Consider the following 22458-nt stretch of genomic DNA (forward strand, 5'->3'; position numbering starts at 1 on the left):
TATAAACTACTAATACATCCTTACTCCTTGAAGAAATATTGGGACAGAGATATCATAAATAAATCTAATAAGAAATCTAGAAGATTTACGTTGGTCCTTTGGTGTAACTACTGACCCTAGTCTTTGACAGTTGCTTGCAAGACTATCTATTGATGTGTCCAATAAATAATTAGATGATTGGTTCTGTCTACACTGGATTGATAAACTGATTGTATATTGCTGTGATTCTGGGTTAATTAATAAATTGTTGATTGGTTAAGAATAATCAAGTGTCCTGATTTAAAAAGAATATTGTTTAAGTTAAAAGTTGACCTGAAAATAATTTAGTGTTAAATTAGTAAGCTAATGTTCCATGGACTCAATAAAAGGGGTTATCCTAGAAATTCCATTCTGATATTGGCTATAACACTTATCCAACTGGCAAATGTAATTTGTTAGATTTCAGCTTTAAAATCTGTCCCCTTTGCAAATTTGTAAAATTGACTGCATTTTCACAACATTTGGTTATTCTACACGGGACACTGAAACTTTTATGGGTTCAGGACATTATTGAAAAATCCACATCCTATTTCTACTTCAGATTTTTTGTTGTTGATATTCCCCAGAAGAGGTGGTGGTTATCTTTGACTTGTGTAGACTGTACTGGGCCAGACAGAACATAAATACCTACAGAGTTCAATTTAAGTATAGGCCTTAAAACTTTTGGGATAAAGAAATTAAGACAAGTGATTTAGGAGGGAATTGCTAGAAGCTCCAACCACTGCAAAAAAGGAGGGGAAGGGAGGAGGAATTTAAACCATTCACTCAAACTTTTTTTCTCTCTAAAGCCAACTGCTTCTAAGCCTCCAACTGTATCTAAGGGTATATCTACACTGCAATTAAAAACCTGCAGCTGGCCCTTGCCAGCTGGCTTGGGCTCACAGAAAATTGCCATGTTTATGGTTGGGCACAGAGTGAAAGGGTCCCAGAGCTCATGCTGCAGCCCGAGCCTGAATGTCTAAAGTTAAACCACAATTAAACAGCCCTTAGCCTAAGTCAGCTGGCACAGGCCAGCTGTGGGGTTTTTAAATGCAGTGTAGACATACCCTTGGTGACTGCTGCTGAGCTAATGTGACATTAATGCTTCTAGGATACTGTAAAGGCTGATTTCAAACATTTAGACCGAGATTTTAAAACCTTTCTCTCCACACCTTGCATATCTCCCAGATCCTTGAGAGTGATAGTTACTATTTTAGAATTAATTTGATCTGTTTTGTGTGATTTTGTTTTTGTTTTGTTCATTTCAGTTTCTCTTTTTTGACTGGTTTCTGCCTTATAGTCAAACCAGGGAATTTACTGAATTGTCTAGATATGAAGCTGCCTGAATAGGAGCAGGAAGGCCTTTAGTGACCTCTTTTGCTGTTTTAATTTTATCTGGAAGTATTTTGTTTAATAATAAACCAATTATTTGTTATGGTTTGTGTGTCCTGTGGGTAAATAGGACAAACTTACTTGCCTGTGACAAGTCAGAAGCCAGCATGTGAGAGATTGATTGATTTGATTATTCCTTTATCCATAATTGTTTTCTTCCCATTTTTATAGTAGGGTATAGAAAGTAACAGCTCACTATATATTTAATTTGCCACCCTCCCCCCCCCCCCCCTTTTATGGTAAGATATAGTGTTCTACATTTTTGTTGATATCCCAGCACCTGGATTTAATTTAACAGCAAACTAGTGAGGTTTGGTAAATGTTCTCTGCAACAGATTGCAGCAATATAAATCTCTGCTGTGGAAGGAGATATATTTACCTTGCTACACCAATGCCTGTGGCGTAAATGTTTTTTGTATTGTTCAGTCTGCCTACATGGCATTGGGGGGAAGTGCCAGATAGCAGGATCCACCCTATCAGAGCTAGAGCCTAATACAAAACAGAATATAGAACGGTTAGTGGGTAGTGGATTGCTATAGAAGGAGGGTCTGAGAATAAGTAACTCTTTTTAGGAGATTTTTGGAGCATGGCTGTTTGTAAGTTAAAAGAAAATTTAGTCTATTGATGAAATCAGTTGTTGGTTGAAGCAATTTTTGTTCTAGATAGGATGTCAAAAATGGTACTCTGGTGACTGTCCCTATGACATATAAGAATATTTCATTGTTAAATTGAATTAGTGCATTTTATGGTAAAACTATGAATGTTGGCGTCTTATAATTAAACCGCCCAGCAGTAACTAGTGACATGCCAGTACTGGGGCGGTGGAGGGAGGAGTGAAATACAGCTTTTGAACGTGGTACCAGGAATATTGTGGGGTGGGGATGATGTCTAGTGACACAAAGTTATTTGGCTTGTAAAAGATGTTTCAAGATTCATAACTACTGATATTTCTGTTGTTAATATGGTAGTTCTAAATGCTGTGTCTATCTGTCTTACCCGGTTTAGGGTTAATTTAGCAAAACATAAATATCCTGCTCTAAGGCAGGGTCAGGCAGAAAAGATATGCAACAGCAGGAGCAACCATGCTGGGGCTCATTGCTGCAACTGCATTTATAATTTCTGTGGCATATTTCTAAATGAAACAACCAACTTGTCACTGAAATTCCAGCAGAGGCAAGCATTGTGGGCTCTCTTTCATCACATCTTGGTAACAGATGATGTCCAGGTCTCTCTGGAGGCAGTTGAGGGACACTTTGCTATTAGGAATAGACTTCCAAGCCCTTACTGTCCAAACTTTTATGACTGTATGGCAGTGGTTTTCAACCTGCAGGCCGCTTGCAGCCCAGTTAGCACACAGCTGTGGCCCAACTATGTGCTTAAAAAAAATTCAAAGATTGCCACACCGATTGGCTCACTCTTTGGTCCCAGCAAGGGTGGAGTCAGGGCCACCTGAGGAGGAGATGGCACCACGGAGCCCTGCTGGTGCTCTCCCTTTTGGTGGAGGAGGAGCTCAGCTAGCAGCCTGCTGCTTTCTCCCTCCCTGTGGTTCACGGATACACTGAGAGTGCTACTGTCAGGGGGAGTGCAGCCTCCTCGCTTCTGGGCATCTGTGCCAGAGGCGTCTGGAAAAATGGGCAGGGGGTATGTGTCTCCCCTCTTCTCTCTCCCCCCCCCCCAGCTATGTGTCACCTCTGGAGGGCAGAGGGGAATGAGCATGTTCCAGGCTGCAGTGCACCCTGGGCTGCCTGCAGCAGACATCGCCCGCCTGCCCATCTCCTGCTGGCCATGTCTAGACCTGGAGCGCTCAGCCAGAGTCATTACAAGGCAACTTGCCTCAATGTAGCTTTGTTGTGTAGACCAGGCCTAATTATTTCTCATACTGCCAAGTCAGTGGTGTAGCTTGTACTAGGGCTTTCATTTAGATACAAAATATTTGCAAGTACACATTTCAAAAGAAGCATTTGTCATCTTAAGAATTGGAGAACCAAGAAAGGTTGAAAACATTTCCAACTATGCATGGTTTTGTCTTTTCTCAATCAAGTTTTTAGAGGAATTATAAAGTTAACTTCAACTAGGATATTTCTCGAATTAATTTGTGATATTTTGTTTAATATTTTCTTTTTGTTAATAATAAAAGAAACCATGATTATTAATGATTATTTTGCTTGGTTTTGATCAGGGTATCTCTGAAGTTATGTAAAAATACCCCTGTGACTGAACACTGGGAGCCACACACCTGAGTTGGCAGTAAGAGAAGGAATTCGTAAGAGTTGGCCTCCCATTTCTTGCTTCTCTACATAATACATATATATTTTTAGTAATGTTTAAAATACAGTTATTTGGCATCCTGTTTAAAACTATCTCTGTCAATCCCACACTGTCCTGCGGTAGGATCCGCTTTCCCTGATTGCTTGGTTCTCGACTGGATAGAGAGTTCTAGGAAGCTTGTGTTGTCTTAGCTTTCTAAATGTCATCTACCAGAAGCATTTGCAATAATATAGGAGGATAAATTTGGTGCATGATGCAGACAGGCCCATTTGGACCACCCCTCTATTTTGCATGTTTGACTACTTTCTCTGCTTTTCTGAATCTGCCATGCGTTAATCTTCAGGATCTGCTACAAAGCACATCTCTAAGGACTCAGGAGAGCAAGGAAGGGAAAGGAGGGCTGGGGTTGGTGTATAATGTGGCTGGAGTTGATTGGAAGGTGTTGCCTGCCCTTTTTTTTTTTTTTTTTTTTTTTTTTTTTTGAGAAAACTGCTGTCTTTTGCTTCTTTAAAGGTTGTTTTGAACTTTTCCAGGGACGTCAAAATTGCTATTTTAGATTTTTTAAAAAGAAAATCTAAATGAAAAATACTAGCAAATTAAAACACTCTTGGCAGCTCTTTTGTCTTATCGTGGGTTAGGCACAAGTAGGTCAATGTCTCTGAAGCCTCGGGCATCAGGTTCATGTGGGGTTTGACACAATACAAAGCCCCCTGTGATTTAGGGGATTAATGTGGTTATAACACTGAGTTTCTGTGAGCTTCCTGCCCTAATATTGGTCTACCTTGTTCCAGTTCTTAACCAAATAAGGTAGTACTGTGGACTTCACCCAAAATTCCTATTCAGGATTATGGGGGAGAGAAGCTTATTAAAGTTATCATCCTACCAATGTTTTCTCCATGCTTGTGTGTTCAAACTAATGAAGCACTTCTCTGTATGTTGTATGTTAAAAGTTTCTTGAACTTAAAGCTGACTAAAAGCTCTTAGAAGCTCCATGTTTCTAGTTTCTTTTGCCAATACTTTGCTGGGTGATGCTTTAACCAAGAGGATGTTTTCTAAATTGGTTGCATTTCTTATTGCTTTGACCTTGTTAGCCAGAAATTAAGACTGTCTTAGGCTGTGGCTTCACTAAAGTGTGTGTTCAGATTTTTCCCCAGACACTTTTCCACTTCTCTTAATTGGAGCTCTTAACTCAGGGTGTCCTGTCCTGAGGTATAAGCTAAAACCCAAGAGAGGCTTTAATTTGGGCTGCTAACCCACCGACTCTGCAGTGGTGACACAGGCTGTCACTCAAATGCTGACAATCCTCCAGTGTCCTCCCACAGCTCACTGAGGGGAAAAAAAAATCCATAGAGCTCCTCAGCATACTGCAGCACAAAGAAGCATGGAATATATACCCGGAAGTCCTATCAACACATGGGTAAGTGAAGCACCAGTGAGGACACAGTAACTTGGGTATGGTTTTGCAGTATGTCTGGGCTAACATAGGTGCTCAGATTTAGGTGCTGGTCACCCGGGTTAACTCTGCAGTGAAGATACCTCCTCTGTGATGTTTCCATAACACACATCTGTAAAGCAGCAAAGTTGTCTTTCCATATAGGATCTAGTCAACAGTGTTCTGTAAGTATCTTCTCTTCACCCTCCTCTCTCCCTTCCGCCCCTCAAAGTTTTTCTTTTGGAATATGCCTTATTTTCCAGCTAGCAAAATTTCTGCATGCCTTCCCCCCCCCCCCCCCCCCCGACTACTTCTGCACACTTAAACATCCAACAGTAAACAACATGAAGAGGTATTTTGCTTCTCTTTTAATTAATAGAATTTAATTCTCCCGGTTGTGTTCCTGTGTATATTACTGACTTTCTTGAGGAAGCTACTTAACTGCTATGTATCCTGAGTTTCCTTATGTTAAAGGGAGAACACCTTCCCATAAGCACTTTGCAAACAAAGCTTGCATGAAAGTTGCTTATGTGTAAAATACTATAAATTTTTCTTACATACATTTTTTTTTCCCTAAGTGTAGCTGTGGTGCTGTTTACTTCAACCTGACATTCCAAGCTATTGTATTGAACTCTGGGAAACTATGGTGCACTTTCAGTTGCTACTTTTGCAGCTACTTAAGCTAGGTTCTTAAATCGTATTTTGTACCTAACTGCCTTTCTGCAGTTTCTAAAAATAGATGTGCAGTTTGATTATTGCTGTTACCGTGTATGTAATTGCACAAGCTTGGCTCTTTTGATGACAGCTGTGATGGTTCCTGCAGTTCATAAGTGGGTCTGCAATCAGCAGTCTGCAATTCGGATGCAAAAATTCACTGTACATCTCCTCCTGTTTCAAAGGCAGCATTTGCTTCGTGTCTCAAACTTTTACAGTTCCTGTGGTTCTCATAATTTGAGACCTGATATGATTAACGTCACCTGCTGATTGTTGCTCCCAAATCTATACTAAAGTTGGTGGCCACAGAGCATCTTGTTTAAAATTACTTTTTAGCTGCTTCTCTATACCATTTTCACACGCTTCCATTTTGAGAATAAATTGTAAGAGGAGAACCCGTGGATTTCCTCCTCTTCTATGAAACCCATAAACTTTCTTTCTGCTTGGACTGCTTAAGCATACCAGACAAATGATAATGGTCTTATAGGAGCAGGGAATTGCGTAGTGCCAGGTCACTAGACATGCAAATGTAACTTTTTTTTTCTGGATCCGGATTTATAAAAAATATTTAAATTTTGAAGAGTAGTTACGAAAGGATTTCAGCCAGTGGGTGGTTTTCAAACTGTTCACTTATTATTTACTATTTACAGTGTGCGGTTGGCACGTAAGCAACATAATGTTGTCCCTTTTTGACCCGTATGGCTAGTCAAAGTTTGGGTACTGTAAATTGTTCTAGTTGGGAGTAGAAATTGATGGAGTGTGGTGCTTTCTGTGATGCAATCATGTTTATTTACAAGCAACGTACAAAGTTCTACTTCTCTGAATGCAGGGAGGAAACAAAGGCAAAAGGAAGTGGTTTTTTAAAAACAGGCTAAACTCTCCTCCGCCCCGCCCGCCAGCACCTTTACCTAAAACCTTGTTTTAGGCTTCTCTCAGTTTGACACTGTGCTTAGACTTCTGCTTGGATTTTTTCCGGTAGTCTCTGATGCACTCTAGTTCTGTGTTCCAGACACAGACCCCTTATCCAAAACAATACTCTGAAAAAGCCGCTCTGCCCACACACTCCAAACTCCTGGGTGGGGTCACATAACCCTTTAGTCTTAGGTGAAGGCTTGTGATAGGTTAATTGAAGGGTGTATTCACACAAATAAATGTAAATGAGATTTTAATTCACCCATAATGAGGTTGCACCCAGCTCCTAACAATATTATTTCTGTCCCTGACTAGAAGAGTGACACCTTTATAAAACAGGAGCCTAAGGGAAAATGTACTTAGAAATTATTAATCCAAATACATGCATTCAAATATTTATCAGTATTTTTAGAAATCACCTGGTGGTCATCCATATACTTATTTGTGGGATATTATCCCACTATTAACAGCATGCCTGATTTGTTGTGCTCATGAAAATATTCATGAGTCACTTAGGATTGGGGTCTGCAGTAAAATTATTAGTGAAGTAAAGCTACCTTAAATGTGCTGGTTACATAAAGTATATCAAAACATATTTTGCATTTAAAGCTAACTGGTTTAGTAAACAAAGGAAGTATTAAACGTAGTTAGTGAACTTACTCACCTATACATACTTTTGGTCACTGTGGTCTGGGTTTTTAAATGTAGTGGGATTTTAAAGTACCACACTCCCATTTGAAAACAGGAGTTAGGCAGGTTGGGTAATCCTACCAGACATTGTTGTGATGCTTCCCAGGGGTACCCAGAGTTTTAAGGCACCTAACTACCACCTGCCCTTAGTGTGAGGAAGTCTTGTCTGTGCCTGCTGCGGGACGGTCTCCAAACGTTACTGGCCATGGCCACCACAAGCACTCCCCCTAGGTCTCTCAGTCATTCTACAGGTTAGCGACTGGCACACTCCAAACCCTCAAGCCCTCTGAGCATCTCCTTGGAGTATCGAGCCCCTGGTCTACTGGGAACTTGTGGTATTCACAGATTCGCTGTTTCCAAAGAAACCATTCACCACAGCTTCCTGCTTCCACATCAGACAACTGCTCCACTTAAGCATATTCAATTGCTGTGTATTATTGTGAAATAAAATGTTTATTTAACAAAGCATAGAGACTGATGTAGTAGAAAATATTGGAAACGTTTACATAAACTCATAAAATGCATGCTAGAGCCTACATTTAATTAACAGAATGCTCTCATGTCAAGTATTGCTCGCTCAAAATTCTTGCATCGCTTTCCAGGTAGTAAATTGGAGAACTGAACTATGTTGAGTATCAGGTGAGATCATGGAAGACTGCATTCCCTCTACCCAAAACATTAAAACCGAAGAAATAAGAAGTTAAAGGGAAAGACTTATTCTTTTCCACCATCATGTTGTCTCCAACATTGAGGTTGAAAAACTTTGTGCTCCATTGGGCTTTCACTTCTGTCTCCAACAAGTACCCAAAAAGGAATCCATTCCCCAACTGATAACTCAGTGTTAAGGCAGAACCTGCCAAATGCATGAAATATGTGACAATCAGATGCACTGATCTTTGGATATAATTGATATAAGCATATGAGGTTACTGTGAAAGTTTTATTTTAGAGTGAAAATTTGAAGTGTTGGGCATCCATCTAGAGATGGATGTTGAAAGTCTTAATGGAGCATTGGAGAATATGCTATCAACAGTTATAGGCAATCTGAAGGTAGATAAGAATGCACTAGTCTTTCCCCTTAGTTCTTATTTCCCTACTTCTAATATTTTTGGGTGAATGGGGTGTGTCCTGCTGCAACCTTAAATGGCACTAAATGTAGTTTTTGTTAAATATATTCTCAGCAGCATTGCCGTTTTCCATTGGTTCTTAAGTCCTTTTTGTAATCTTGAATCTTTAAATGAGTTCTCAAATCTGTTCCGTTAGTAGTTTGTTCAGATTATTATAGACTGGGCACTAGATGGTACTGCTCTTCTCTCCCCTCCCCACCCCCGCCTGTAAATATGATGTAGAGTTGTGGTGTTTTGTTTTTTTTTAAACTCCTCCAGATTTCAATCCACTCCATGTCAGTCTTCACAGTGGGGAATTCCCGGATTGCATGGCAACTGGGTGCAGACCAGGTCTTTGCTTTCAGCTTGGGTTTAAGACTGCTCCTCAGGAAGAACTCTCCAAAATTCTGTCTCCAAGTGGCACATGTGACAGCCTTCATGTTTCCCTTGGTAGCAGAATTTTCCCAGGATTTTTAACTGAAGGTCTGTTTCTTCATTGGCTTTAAGGTTTTTCTCAAAATTGCTAAACTAGAAAGTATTGTGGCTTTCTGAAGAGGGTTTGAAGGACAGCCCCTCCCTCAGAAATGACAGGCTGCAGGAAGTTGTCTCCCCACTAACGTGTGGGGCAAGGTCCATGCCAAGAGTTGAGCAGACTGCTGTGAAACCTGACTCCTAACTGATGTGTGGACAAGGTGCAAGCTGCATGGAATCTCCCTTCACCGAGACCAGTCTAGAATCAGTGGCATGGAATTGGAGAGAAGTTATGTGGTTTTTTTTGTTCTGTTTTTCTTTTCCTCCAACATCCATAACTCCCCCGTAGACATGGAAATCCCTATTTTCATGGCTTCCAGAGCAAGCAGGAACAGTTCATGGAAGCCTTCTGAATCTTGGGGGAAGGCAAGGTCCCCCACCTCCCTCACTGGTAGCAACCTGGAGGAAGAAATCCATGCTCACAGCCAGCACATGGGTAAGGCCTGTGACGGGATGGTTGAGAAGGCTTCAATCTGCCCTTCCTGCAGGCTGTTTTAACTCGAAGTCCTCTGTTCCTGCAAACTTTGATACCAAGCAGTCATTTGTCTCCAGTGGCTCTGGCTTACTCCTTGTTCTATGTGGTGAGCCTCTGCTTAGCCCAGATAAAGTAGCAGGGATTGAATTGATTCAGATCCCTTTCCTTGAGGGAGACCTATTTCTTCTCTCCTCCTAGTCTCCTTGTGTCCCATAGGACATCATAAAGTGGCTATGATTTTCCTTAGGGAGACATGCAAGATACATGTCTGTAGACTGTCCTTTTAATCTCCCTGGTAATGCTCTTTCCACCTCACAGGGCCACTCCCATACTCTCATGTTGGTGAATAATATTGCTCACAATCAGCTCTTAAAAGGCAGCATAAAATCTTAAAACTCATGAGAGTCTCCCCTCTAGATTCTTGAAAATGAATAGGTGCCTAAAGCTGGGGCTTTGATGGAGATAACTTATTCTGATCTAAGGTTCTCAGAGTAAGAGACTTCAGCCAGTAATGTCAAGACTGAGGTTGCTGTATCCAAGTTTAGTCTGAGTGATGATTTTATTCTCCTGTCTGTGTTTGGCTGGAGTTCTTCCTCAGTTGGTATAAATGTGTTTACTAAGGAGACTGCAACAGGCTTAATCTTACGCAGAGTAGTGAAGACCTTTTAGGTCTTAAGTACAAGTACTTCCTGATGGGGAATTCCCACTCCACCTTAAACCCTCATAAACGGTTGAGGAAGAATTATACACCTCTTCAGCTCTGCAAGGTTTTTGTTTTATTTGTTGTTTTTGTGCTCACCTGGGAAGCCATGTTGAGCGCACATGCATTCACATATATAGCCAAACAAAATCGAAACAAAATAACCTAGTTTAAAGTAGACTTTCTGTAGTTTTCTTATTTTTTTTCAGGACTGGTATTTCACCTGACTATGATTTGCTGTGCATTCAAAACTTCCAAAGACATGTCCTGAAAAGGTCCAGTCAAAGAAAGCTGAAATTGTAGGCTAACAGCTCATATCCTTCCAGATATGTTGATCTCTTTGATGAGCACAGGAGACACAATAGTCACAAAGGCTTTAGCCAAAAGAATAAGGCCTCATCCACACCTAAAATTTAGGTCAACCTAGCTGAGTTGCGGGGGGATGTGAAAAACTCACACCCCTGAAAGACATTTTAGATGGCATAAGCCCTGGTATAGACACCACTACATTGACCTAGCCACCGCCCCTTGGGGGGTGGATTTAGTACAGTGATAGAAAAACCCATTTCATTGCTGTAGCAAGTATCTACATTAGAGGTGTAGCTGCAGTTGTGCTGCTGTAGCACTTGTGGTTGTAGACCTTGCCTAAGTCACTCCCTCATTTCAGTGAGGACCTGGTGAGAGAATCTTCAAACTCCCTTGTCTTAGCAGGCGTTCTTGTTGAAGCTGCTGTTTCTCCAGGCTCCACTGTAGAGATTACATATGAGGAAGGGGGCTATTGCTGTCTTTCCTGAGAGCTGGAGGACCACGACTGGGATTCTCTAGAGGAAAACTATCCAACTCCAAAAGCATCTCTTGAGTTGTAAGTTTCTGAAGTCTGAGAAGATCCCCTGTCCCCTTCCCACATATGATACTTCATGGTGGGCCCTCATCTGGGTGTGAATTACCTCAGAAAATGGGTGCTTGAGATTCAGGAAAGGCTCCACAGTAGAACTCACTTGTTGTCCCTGGGGATTAAGCATGGAAACAAATCTGGCACAATATACCATTTACCTTCTTGAGTCTCAAACTATGCTTGATGTAAATTAGCTTCTGTTAGACTCCAGCACTTTGCTGAATCTGGCATTTGCCACCTCTGACTGAAGTGGGGCTGCTAATGCTTAAGATTAGGCATGTTCTTAAATACTCTGAATTGGGACCCCTGTTCTCCTTTCAAAGGAGAGGCAATCTGGATTTTTCCTGTCGATTCTGGGAGATACTGCAAAATATTCTTGCATGATAGAAATTCTTCCCAGGGGAATGACTTACAACATAGTTCTAACATCCTTACATCAGTGGGTACTAATCTGGTCCTTCCAAAATTGTCTTTATATTCTTTCCACTAACATCTTACCCATCACACTTCTTTTTTTTCAGACTTTTTATTTTTCTTTCTATAATCACAGCTCTATTAATTGGCTAAGATATATTTACACACAATTGAAGTTGTATGCATACTTTTAAAAAATCATGACAGCTTTGGTGTATGTTTCTGTGTATAATCGAGTGCTCATTTGAAAGATAATGCAATAAAAACATACATTTAAAAAACTAGTTGCTCCCCTAATTTGTCAGTATCATAATTTTTTCAAAACTAAATATTGTCTAGTTAAAAGCTTGCTTCTAAAGTTGTCAATTTTTAAAAGAATTAGTTTGCATTGTAGCCATTTTCTATTAAACATTTTTAAAGACAAATTTATTGGCACACGTCCAGAGTTCTTAAAATGCTGTGTACTGTAGCTGCAATCTTAAAGCTACAGTATAGATACTGAAATTTAATTATTCCCACACAAATTACATGACAAAATCCCAGCTAAAGTGTTGAAACACTGATTCTGCACTCAACAAAGCTTTGCTAGACCTATTTACTTTCTGCCGGGAAAATGAGATGATTTTATCCCAGGATTTCGAAGATGCCAAAATCATTACAATCTACAAGTGCAAAGGGGACAGACATGACTGTGGCAATTATCATGGCATTTTGCTCCTTTCTATTGCTGGTAAGGCCCTTGGTGAGTTGTTGCTGAAAAGGCTTCAGGTTATTGCAGATGATGTACTTCCTGAATCCCAGTATCGTTTTCATTCATCGCTTAGCACCTTTGAAATATTTACCTTCTGCCAGTTACAGGAGAAAGCTGCTGAACAACAAATGCCCCTCTATTTGCCTTTGTTGACCACAGTAAGGCGTTTGACTCTGTCAAATGCTCTGCTCTTTGGTGCCATCTTGCAAAGTTTGGCTGCCCAGACAAACTAATCAACCTTATCTGCTGCTTCCATGACCACATGCAGGCCCATGTGCCAGTTGGTACTGGCTCACCTGTCCCTTTCCTGTACCCATGGGGTTAAACAGGGCTGTATGCTTGCCCCTACATTATTTACTTTGTTCTTGTCTGGAGTGCTAGAAGTTACCACATGTACTACCACTGCAGGTGTTGCTCTAACAACACGATTTGATGGTAGACTTCTAAACCTCTGCCGATTCAAGGCCAAAAGCAAATCCCAGCAAAGTGAAGTAAAGGACCTATTGTATGCCGACAACTCAACATTTGTTGCCCTTTCTGAGAATGACCTGCAACATTTTGCTGAATTTCTTTGCCCATGCTTTATCTATGTATTGGCCTCTGTACTAATGTGAAGAAAAGAAGTCCTGTACCAACCATCTTCAGACCACTTCCATCACCACCAGAAATAAAATTGAACAGCTGCCAATTAAACAATATCAAGTCCTTCAGCTATCTAGGTAGCACAGTTACTGGTGACCTCAAAATAGAAAAAACTTTCAGTATGGTTAGTCAGCTGCCTCTGCTTTCGGTTGTCTACAAAAAGGCTATGGACAAGATGGGGTGGAGGGGGCAAAGTGTCCATAAAATGCTAAGTTTACAGAGCTGTTGTGCTTCCTTGTCTTCTATAGTCATTAGAGACCTGTGCCCTTTATCATCTTATTCAAAAACTTAACTCTCTGCAACAATGCCACCAATGCAGCAAGATGGGAATCGCATCTGACAAAATCACCAACAGTGAAGTACTACAGCTGGCAGCTATGCTAAGCATGGAAGCGATGCTAGCACGGAGGCAAATGACCTGGACTGGTCATGTTATATGTATGGATAACAATCGACTGCCTGAGGGGTTCTGTATAGCGAATTTGACAATGGGACGGCCAGTCTTCCTACTGCCTAACTCCGCTACAAGCTCGTACAATCTGCTGGGCTGGACTTAATGAAGTGGGAGGATATGGACCATGGCAGGCGAGGTTGGCACTCCATTACGGAGGAAGCAAAATGAGCATGTTGTCATGCCACCCTTGTCCAACAGTTGGGGGGAACATTAGACACCAACTTGCCCTGGCACGTCTCCTAAGCCCTACGTGTGGAAACTGATTTCCAGTCATAGTCCTACTTGAATACAAATAACAGTCATTGCATTACAGTCTCTGTGGGGCATTGATGCTACTTTCTCAGGGGCATCACTGAGAGGGTTGTGGTGGGAAAACTGATTCACCTATTCAGTTGAATGCCCCTCCAGCCTGCAGTTTGCTCTTGCATGCCAATCAGAGAGCATTTAGTTCAACCTGCTTTTTATATCAGTGTTGTCTTTATGTGAAATTGTCTTGCTTGCTGTCATGGCATTAGTGCTTGGTCAGTGGAATATTTGGGTGAAAAATGTCCAGAGGTGACGACTCTTCTGAAACGCTGACATTGTGCTCCCCTTATAATGAGAGGATCTAAAAAATGTACGTTCATTTCAGAATGCAATAGGTTTCTACCTATATTGTAGAAAGCTTGGTTTTGCAGTATACACTTAAATTATATCCTGGTTCTAGTTCCTCAGGAGAGTTAAGGCTTCATTCTCATTAGAGGTTATCAGCTACTAGGCCTACGACTGTGTACAGTTTGACCATTTGCATCTAGAAGGTTTTACCTGCCAGATTATTTAAATAAAGCAATGGTTGATTTGAAAAGTTTAACTGGAAAAATAAATGGAGTGTATTTGTGCATGGTTGAGGTTTAGACTGACTGATTAAGAGTAAAAATGCAGAGAGACTGGTATAGAATGTGTATACAGGGAGGAAACTTTGAAAGTGTGAATGTTGTCAACCAAATGGCTGATTAGTCTAGTTAACGGTATGCAGTTGTCTTTTTTTTCCTCTTCAGTTAGCAATCTTGTAATAATAATGTGTGGTGTCAAATGTGTGCAGCTACTTACAGAAACACAATGCTTTTTCACTTTGAATCTCCTGTTCCAGTATTAATCAACATGCTGAAAGATGTTACTATATAGCTGTGCACGTTCTAAAAATAAGTCTGTGCTTCAGTCACTAACCTTATTTTGTCAAATGGTACTTGAATGATTATATCAACTAAATATCTGGGATTGAGTTATTTTACCCTTCCAGTTTGAATTGATTAGTGACCTGGCTTGGAATCAAAACTTATCTTATCTTGTTCTCATTTCAGCTTTGAATAGATCACAGTCCAAGAGAGATGGAGGTTATAAAAATAATTGGAGCTTTGATCACGCAGAAGAAAGTGAAGGAGATGCAGAGAAAGAGTAAGGATATTTTTATCTAGGTTATTGAACATAAGTGCTTAATTATAGAAACCTAATTTTTTGTAAATAATTAATAAACTGTAGTATATAATAGTGTGTGTGTGTAGAAAATTAGATCCTTAACTTTCTCTTCAGTAATTTAATACTAATTTAAGAAAAATCTATTTTGCAAGAACTTGCTATTGTTAATTATTCCCAGACAAAAACATGCATTCAAATGGAGTTAAGATATAAAGCAGTAATTTAGGTAAAACAGTTGGCAGAGATGTTGTAATTATCCCCAAAACAAACAATACAAATTCAGGAAATTCAGAGTTAAAGGTTAAATTTAAATGAAATCCAAACATGTTAAGGTAAAGGCATATACAGTTAGGATACCCAAACAATCCTAACTCTGCCCTATAGTGCCTTTCTGCAATAACCATATCAGTATGATTAAAGCATTTTAGTGTTTGTAGTCTCAGGTTAGATTAAACTGGTTTAAAAAAACAAAAACTGGATTCTCACCTCAATCCCATGTTGTTAATCACATGTTCTTTGTTCCCTAATTGTGCACTTCCATACCTTGTATGTTTGGTTTATAATACATTTTGTTTTTGGTTTTTTTTTAAATAATTATCCCATCTTTCTCACATATTTTACCCTAAATTACTGATATGTTTTCTCAAACTTAATGTAGCTTTCTGTCTGGGAAATTTTTTGGTTTCCAAAAATTAGTACAAAGTTCACACGTAAACAATAAATGAGAAATCGGAGAAAGATCTCATGATATTTCTAATTATTTGAAGATACATAGTATGACTTTTAAATTGCGGTTGAGTGTATCTGGTGGATAGCATAGCTTTTTAAAAAGAAATATTTAGGACTAATGGTCCTTTCTTGGAATTTTAAAAATGAAAGTTAATGTATAAGCTGAAGAATAAAATCTTCTGCTCTAGAGAAACTCATGAAGATCACCCTCTTTCAAACTGGGCACTCTTCCTATTGCTCCCAAAGGGAGTGAAGCCAAGCTGCCCTCAGCAAGCTGATAATCCTCTATGCTATATGGGGGGAGGAACACTCTGAGGAGTGGTAATTGGAGGAAGTGGCCATTTTTGGAAAGGCAACCTTTCTCAGTCCCATTGAGGCCGAAAGGAGATGACAGTCATTTTGGAGGAGGGTAATTTTCATGGAACCTTTTGATGGAGATTGTGTTAGTCTTGCTGAAGAATAATAAGCTTTCATTAATTAAACAGCAAAATGTGATCTTCAATAAATATGATAATCCATCCTTTTTTTTCTCCCTAATGTACCCAATATACAAAACTTCAGTGAGTTTTAACTGTGTGGATAAACTGTGTTTTTTATTTATTAAGATCATTCAGTGGGGTCTAAAAAGTTGACAGAAGCTTGCTAAATTTCTTAAAGGACTCCTTCTCTGAATTTGAGAATTTGGAAGCAAATTTGTTAGTTTTTAATTAATTTTTTAAAATGATGTAATTTTGAAGATGCTATTGTATTTTTATGCTTAGCAAGCAAAGAGGTTGAATTCTTGTTTTAAGTGCCAAATTTAACTATATAGAGCCACAAATGAGCCTCCATAATATCCTCAGCAGGTGTTACATCTCTGCATAGACTGTGACAAAGCTCTGTCCTTGCCTCCGTGGGTCCCACATTTCCTGGCGGATTTTGCTAGTCTCAGAGGCTCACTGTGACCCTCCACGTAACCCTTCTTTCTCTAGAGACAAGGGTCACAGCCTACTGAGCCATTTTCATCATAAGCCAGCGAGGGAGGTGAGGAGAAGTTATCCTTCCTTGCAGTCTCTGCTGTCTCCCAGTCTCAATGATTAATCAGGGGGCAAAGGTCGGGGGGAGCCCAGGCCCACCCTATACTCCAGGCTCCAGCCCAGGGACCCGAATAGTATCAGCTATGGTAGCTGACCTTTTAGAAACATGACATGTACAATTCCCTGGGCTACTTCCCCCACAGCAGCCCTCGCTTCCTCAAGCTCCACTTCACCCTTACCTCAGGGCCTCCTTTCTTGTGCCTGATATGGTGTGTACTACTCAGCCTCTCCAACAGCACAACTTCCTTCCACAGCTCCTGACATGCACCCCCACCTGACTGACTGGGAGGCTTTTAACTAGTTTCAGCCAGCCCCTGATTGGCTTCAGGTGTCCCAAGCAACCTAGCATTCTCCCTGCCTTCTGGAAAGTTCTTAATTGGCCCTAGGTGTCTTAATTGACCTGGAGCAGCTTCCATTTCACTTACCCTGGTACCAGGGATTTGTTTAGCCTGGAGCTAATATATCTGTCTCCCACTACTTTTCTATAGCCATCTGGCCTTGCCCCGCCACAAGACTCAGGAGCAATCGTTATTTTCCATCAACCCCAGCGTATGGAGTAAGGTAGTGGAGCAGGCAGACATATTGTTGCCATCTTTGATCGCAATAGCAGACTGCTTAGAGATCTGTCAAAAGCATCAAAAAATTACATTTCTTTCTTGAAACAAAGCCACAGACACACAATCCAGTTAATTGTACTGTTGCGTTGTAAAACGCAAAAAAATTCCAAAAAGCTTAAGAGTTGAACAGTTATAAGTTGAAAAATTTAAAAGTGAAGAAAGCAGAGGAAGAGAAATGAGAAGCATTTGTGAAGCAAAGGGGGGAAAGATATTTTCAAATGAGATTGGAAAATAGATGTAGAGTCTCTTGGATTGAGAGACCCAAGAATACTGTTCCAGTAGTGTGAGCGAAGGCTTTTATATCAATAGTGGCAAAATTCTGTTAAAGGACAAAGCAGGCAGAAGAAGCTATGAGGAAAGCAAATACAAGAAAACAACCTCCTTCTCCCCCCCCCCCCCCCCCAAACCAGGTATGCATGCTTAACACGCATAGTATGTTAAGTTATTAGAAATAGTATGTTCATCGAATGACAAGCACTGAGATCCCCTTGTTGAAATGAAGGTTTATCAGAAATTTAGAAAAGCCCTCAATAAAAGGTCGTGCTTACAAAATAGCACATTCTTAATTAATTTCCTTACTGTGCTATTTAACACTTTTTTTAATTGCCAGTTTTAATAGTTTAATTTTAGTGTGAAGTATTGTTTGGTGGTGGTTTTTTAAATTTTTTTTGTATGCTGGCAGTTTAGTTTTGCTTTTTACTCCTCTTGGAAAATGAAGATGATACATCAGGAGATGATTTTTTTTTTTTCTTTCAATAATTTCCTACTAGCCTCTTGCTGCCTTCAAAAGATGACTTCTCAGCATAGAATGAGACTTGTATTTAGTGGTAGTCCCATTAAAATCTCTGACGAGTCAATGGGTAGCACGTGTTTTCATAGTGAATCTGTTCTCTAATTTTAAACCAGTGTTTCTGAATGGTTGTACAATCCCACAAAATAGGTCCAACAGACAGCAGTATAAGTATTGTATGTGTAGTCTTATATTTTCACGTACAATACTTACACTGCTGTCGGCTGGATATCTCACACCTTAGGAGATTTTTGTTTATGAATTTTTACAGGTTTGATACCACTGATTCATAACTACCTAGTTTTCTTCTCTTTTCTATAACATATAGAAGCTATTGAGTATTCCTCTTCCTTTTTTTGTATATAATCTATTTTTATAAAGGAGTAGCTCTATACAGGATCCACTGTGTTTAAAAATTCTTTGATAGAAACCATCTTTCTATTTCTGCTTTCCCCATAGTTGGGTGTTTGTTTTATGTGCATCTTACATATGTAGCTGCTGATAGAACCCCAAGCTACATAGAACGTAATTCTTCAAATGTAGATACAAAAGTAGTTGAAGGTTGTTAAGCTTGTTTTTAATTTCTGTATTTATTTTTTGTGTGAAGAAAAATAAAAGAATACTAAGAACCTTTGACCCACCTTCTTCCTCTATCCCATATCTTAACCTCCCTAATCTTGTGCTCAGAATTTGCATTTTGTTCTCCAGTACTTTTTCTTCTTGTTGCGCGTATATGTATGTGATTTCACTGATCTGGAAAATAAGTGGTGATAGCATCTTTTGCCTTGTGTCCTTGGTAGAGAGAAACGGTATTAGAACTGTATCCATTTACAGTGTATCAGTTGTTGCCTGGGGATGGAAATGTGATGGTTTCTATCCATTGAATAAACTGCAGGTCTGTGCCCAGGGCATTGACTGTTGTTTTTTAATGTCACCTTACCCTATCAAATGCCTTTTCCTCCACACTAATAAGAGAAGTTGAGAGGGGGATTCTTGAACAGGGTCGAGTATAACATTCTTAACCTAATAACCACTATATATAAATCGATCTTAGTTTCTCTTGTAGCCGGGCAATATTTTGATGTTGATCAGGCATACCTTGACCACATTCTTTATGTGTAAGTTTAATAAAGAAATGTAATGAGCATGTGCTAAGGTCCTTTCCAGATTTAGAAATAAGTTACTGCAAACTCTTGAAAAGAAGCTGGTATCTATTCCCCTTTTAATAGCATATTAAGCATGTCTGTGAGAGGCCTACCAGTCTGTCTTTACATGTTTATAATTTATCAGCCCAAGGTTCTGCTGATTTTCATACTTTTTATGATGAAGACTGGTTCCTCTCTGCTCAAATATCTCCAAAAAAAAAAAAATTGAAATCTGAGAGGGTTTCCTTTTTTCATATAACTTACTACTTTTTCTAATATCTATTTTATTATTCTCTAAGGATCTTTTATAAGAGGTTTTAAAGCCCCCTCTGTAAATTTTGGGATAGATAATTATTTGCTTCCCTCTATTCCAGACTGGATGGATAATATAGTCAGATGGCATTCCTTTTAGTTTTCTAATCACTAGATTATTCTTTTTATTCGCTTCGTCACAATATAATTTATTTCATATACCTGATGGTTCTTTGTGTATTATCTGTTAGTAAAATGTTTAGCATTCCCCTTAAATTGGTTGAAAATCTTGTTCAAAGCAGTCACTTTATGACAAGATTCTGGTTTTTAATGTTCAGAATTTTGTGATGAATTAGTAATGTCATTTTTTTCAATCAAAGATTGATTAATTTATAGAGCTATCATCAATGTTTCACTTGAATTCTAGAGAAGGCGTCTTTATATGGTGTTTATCAACATATTTGAAATATCTTATGAAATGATTCTTCTCTGGATCTATTAATAGTCAATAATAACCTCTTAGTTTTCTGCAAAATGATTTTCAGCAAGGTTAAATTTCAGTTTGGTTGAAGAGCGATTTGGACACATACTATTACGTATGACAGCTTGCAGTTTTTAGGAGGATAGGCTTAATGCTAATCATTAACACTATCTTTGTGTAAAGTTTCTGGATGATGGTAAAATTGAGCACTTTTTTATTTGGATTATGGCTTTTCAACTTTTTCTCTAAATCTCATTGTTTATAAACAAATTATAAGAATAATGGAATTTGTATTTCTCTTTAGTCTCTAGGATTTAATACACAATTAAGATCTCCTCTTTGCAAGAAGTCTAGTATTCTAAACTATTTTGTTTTTAAAAAAAGTTGTGTTTGGTAATGGATATGATTTGAGTTTATTTTAAATTTCTTCAATTTTTAAGTAGCTACTGAATATTAGCCCTACCAGGAATATATCCTAATTTGGTTTAATTAGTAGAAATTTAATTTCTTTTGAAAAGAGAATACCTACTTCGTTTCAAAAATGTTGGTGGAGTTAAAAAGCCCCACAACAACCATATTCCTCTGATGTTCTGTCTCTCTCTCCTTTTAAAAAAAGAAAAAAAAATCCTGTATGCAGGTAGTGTGATGCAGTCAATAAAAATAGAAAAAAACCTGTATCTTTTAATTATATTATATAGGCATTTAGTATTTATGGAGCATGTAAACCTCTGGACACTAATTTTTTTTTAACATTACATTCTAATTTACTTAAGGCATATGTACTTTGTAATCTTTTGAACAGAATTAAAACAAATGTGTTCTTTAAGATCATCCAATCACAATACATTTTTCTGGTCCATGTCATTACTTTTATTCCTCAAAAATTATGAGCATCAGAAGATCTATTCCTATTCAGTTTAATTTATCCTTTTGAGACTTTTTGTTGATTCAGGGGTTTGTTTGTTGTAGTCCTCCCTGTTTTTTGCTCTTACTCTTCTGCTGTTGTGTTCTGTTGATACAGTAATATCTAGGGGCCCCCTTGTGATAGACACTGTGCAAGCAGTAAGACAATTCCTATCCTGAAGAGCTTGAAGTCTAAAAAGAAAAGATCAGCCAAGGGTAGGAAGGGAAACGAGAGGCAAAATTACTTGTTTAGGGTTACACAGCAGACCAATGAGAGAGCTAGATATAAAAATCTGTCTTCTGAATCTCAGTCCAGTTGCATGTTCACTAGACTATATTGCATTTATTTCTTCTATAGGTTTTGGTCTTTCAACAATCAAGGTCCTGTTTGTAGCCACTCTTGCACATTTTTCATGAACTGTACCATCTCTCTTCTTATTAGAGATCTAGGGAAGTGCAACAGAACTCTTTTTTGAGGGAGTGAATTCCCATCCTTGAAAAGCAGATAAAAATGTAGTATGTGAAGGTTTTCCAATCCACAAAGATTCCATCAAAAATATTAAACCCCTTTCTTCCCTTGTTGTGACTGTGTAATTGAAAATTAGTTTTTCTTAACTTTTTTTTTTTTTTTTTTTTTTTTTTTGCGCCATGGTATCTCTAGAAAAGTTCTGATTCCATAATTGAAGCTAGAATACAATAACATTGATGACTAACCAGCTTGCTTTCAATATGGAGAAAAAGTTTGCACAATACGTACCCATACCAAAGCTAACTATATGCACATTCTTGCTTCTAGAAGTTTATTTGCATAGATAATGGAGTCCTCCTTTGTTCTTCATCCTACCTAGGAAGAATTGTAACTTGAAGGAAAACCTTCAGTGGCATATTTTGAAATTGTGCTGTAATCTCCCTAAGGTCTTTTTACCTAATTACAGAGATGCAACAGAGAGGCCTTAGATAGGGTTACCATATGTCCGTATTTTCCCAGACATGTCTGGCTTTTTGGTTCTTAAATCACCGTCGGGGAGGAATTTTTTAAATATCTAAAAAGGTCCGGGATTTTGCCATTCTTATTTTTCCCCAAGAAGAGTTGATCATTTAAGAAAGAGAGTGAATGTTGATCACTCGAGCGAGTGCCCGCTTTTCCCCCCTAGCTTCCAACACTTGCTCTGCGAAACAGCTGTTTCGCACAGCTGGGAGGGAGGAGGAGGAGGGGGAATGCAGCATGCTCAAGGGAGGAGGTGCGGCTGGGCCGGGGATTTGGGGAAGGGGTCCCTTGGGGCAGGGACGGGGTGGAGTTGTGGCGGGGCCGGGGGCAGTGGCACGAGCTAATACTACACCTCCCCTGTGGAGTGTCCTCTTTTTTGAATGTTCAAATATGGTAACCCGTGTTAGAAGATCAGTATCCTATGAACTTCATACCTGTTTTTCCCCAACTCCCATTTCTCTACATGTATACTACTATTTCATTGTGCTATCACTGGCATATAGGGTACAGGTTTCTGTACCCTTTTCATCTGGAGAATCCAGACTTAAGAGTTCTCCAGAGCCATATCCTAATTTGTGCGATTGAACTACTATTAAATTGAATATCTCTCAAAGGTAGACTTGTCTGTT

General features: G+C 39.1%; 1 protein-coding gene across 13 annotated transcripts in view; it reads left to right on the forward strand.

The window, feature by feature from the left end:
* The window catches only part of SENP6 (SUMO specific peptidase 6), a 178152-nt gene that overhangs the window by 29558 nt on the left and 126136 nt on the right, over positions 1 to 22458 (forward strand). For 10 of the 13 annotated variants that reach the window (XM_043542530.1, XM_043542534.1, XM_043542533.1 and 7 more), the window contains exon 2: positions 14734 to 14827. In XM_043542530.1, the coding sequence (XP_043398465.1) occupies positions 14734 to 14827 (94 nt within the window). Of the gene's footprint in view, positions 1 to 4941; positions 5096 to 14733; positions 14828 to 22458 lie in introns of those variants that run through there. The other 3 variants (XM_037894345.2, XM_043542531.1, XM_043542535.1) reach the window with 3 other exon arrangements.

Source organism: Chelonia mydas, chromosome 3, assembly GCF_015237465.2.
Source record: "Chelonia mydas isolate rCheMyd1 chromosome 3, rCheMyd1.pri.v2, whole genome shotgun sequence".
NCBI classification, from domain to species: domain Eukaryota; kingdom Metazoa; phylum Chordata; order Testudines; family Cheloniidae; genus Chelonia; species Chelonia mydas.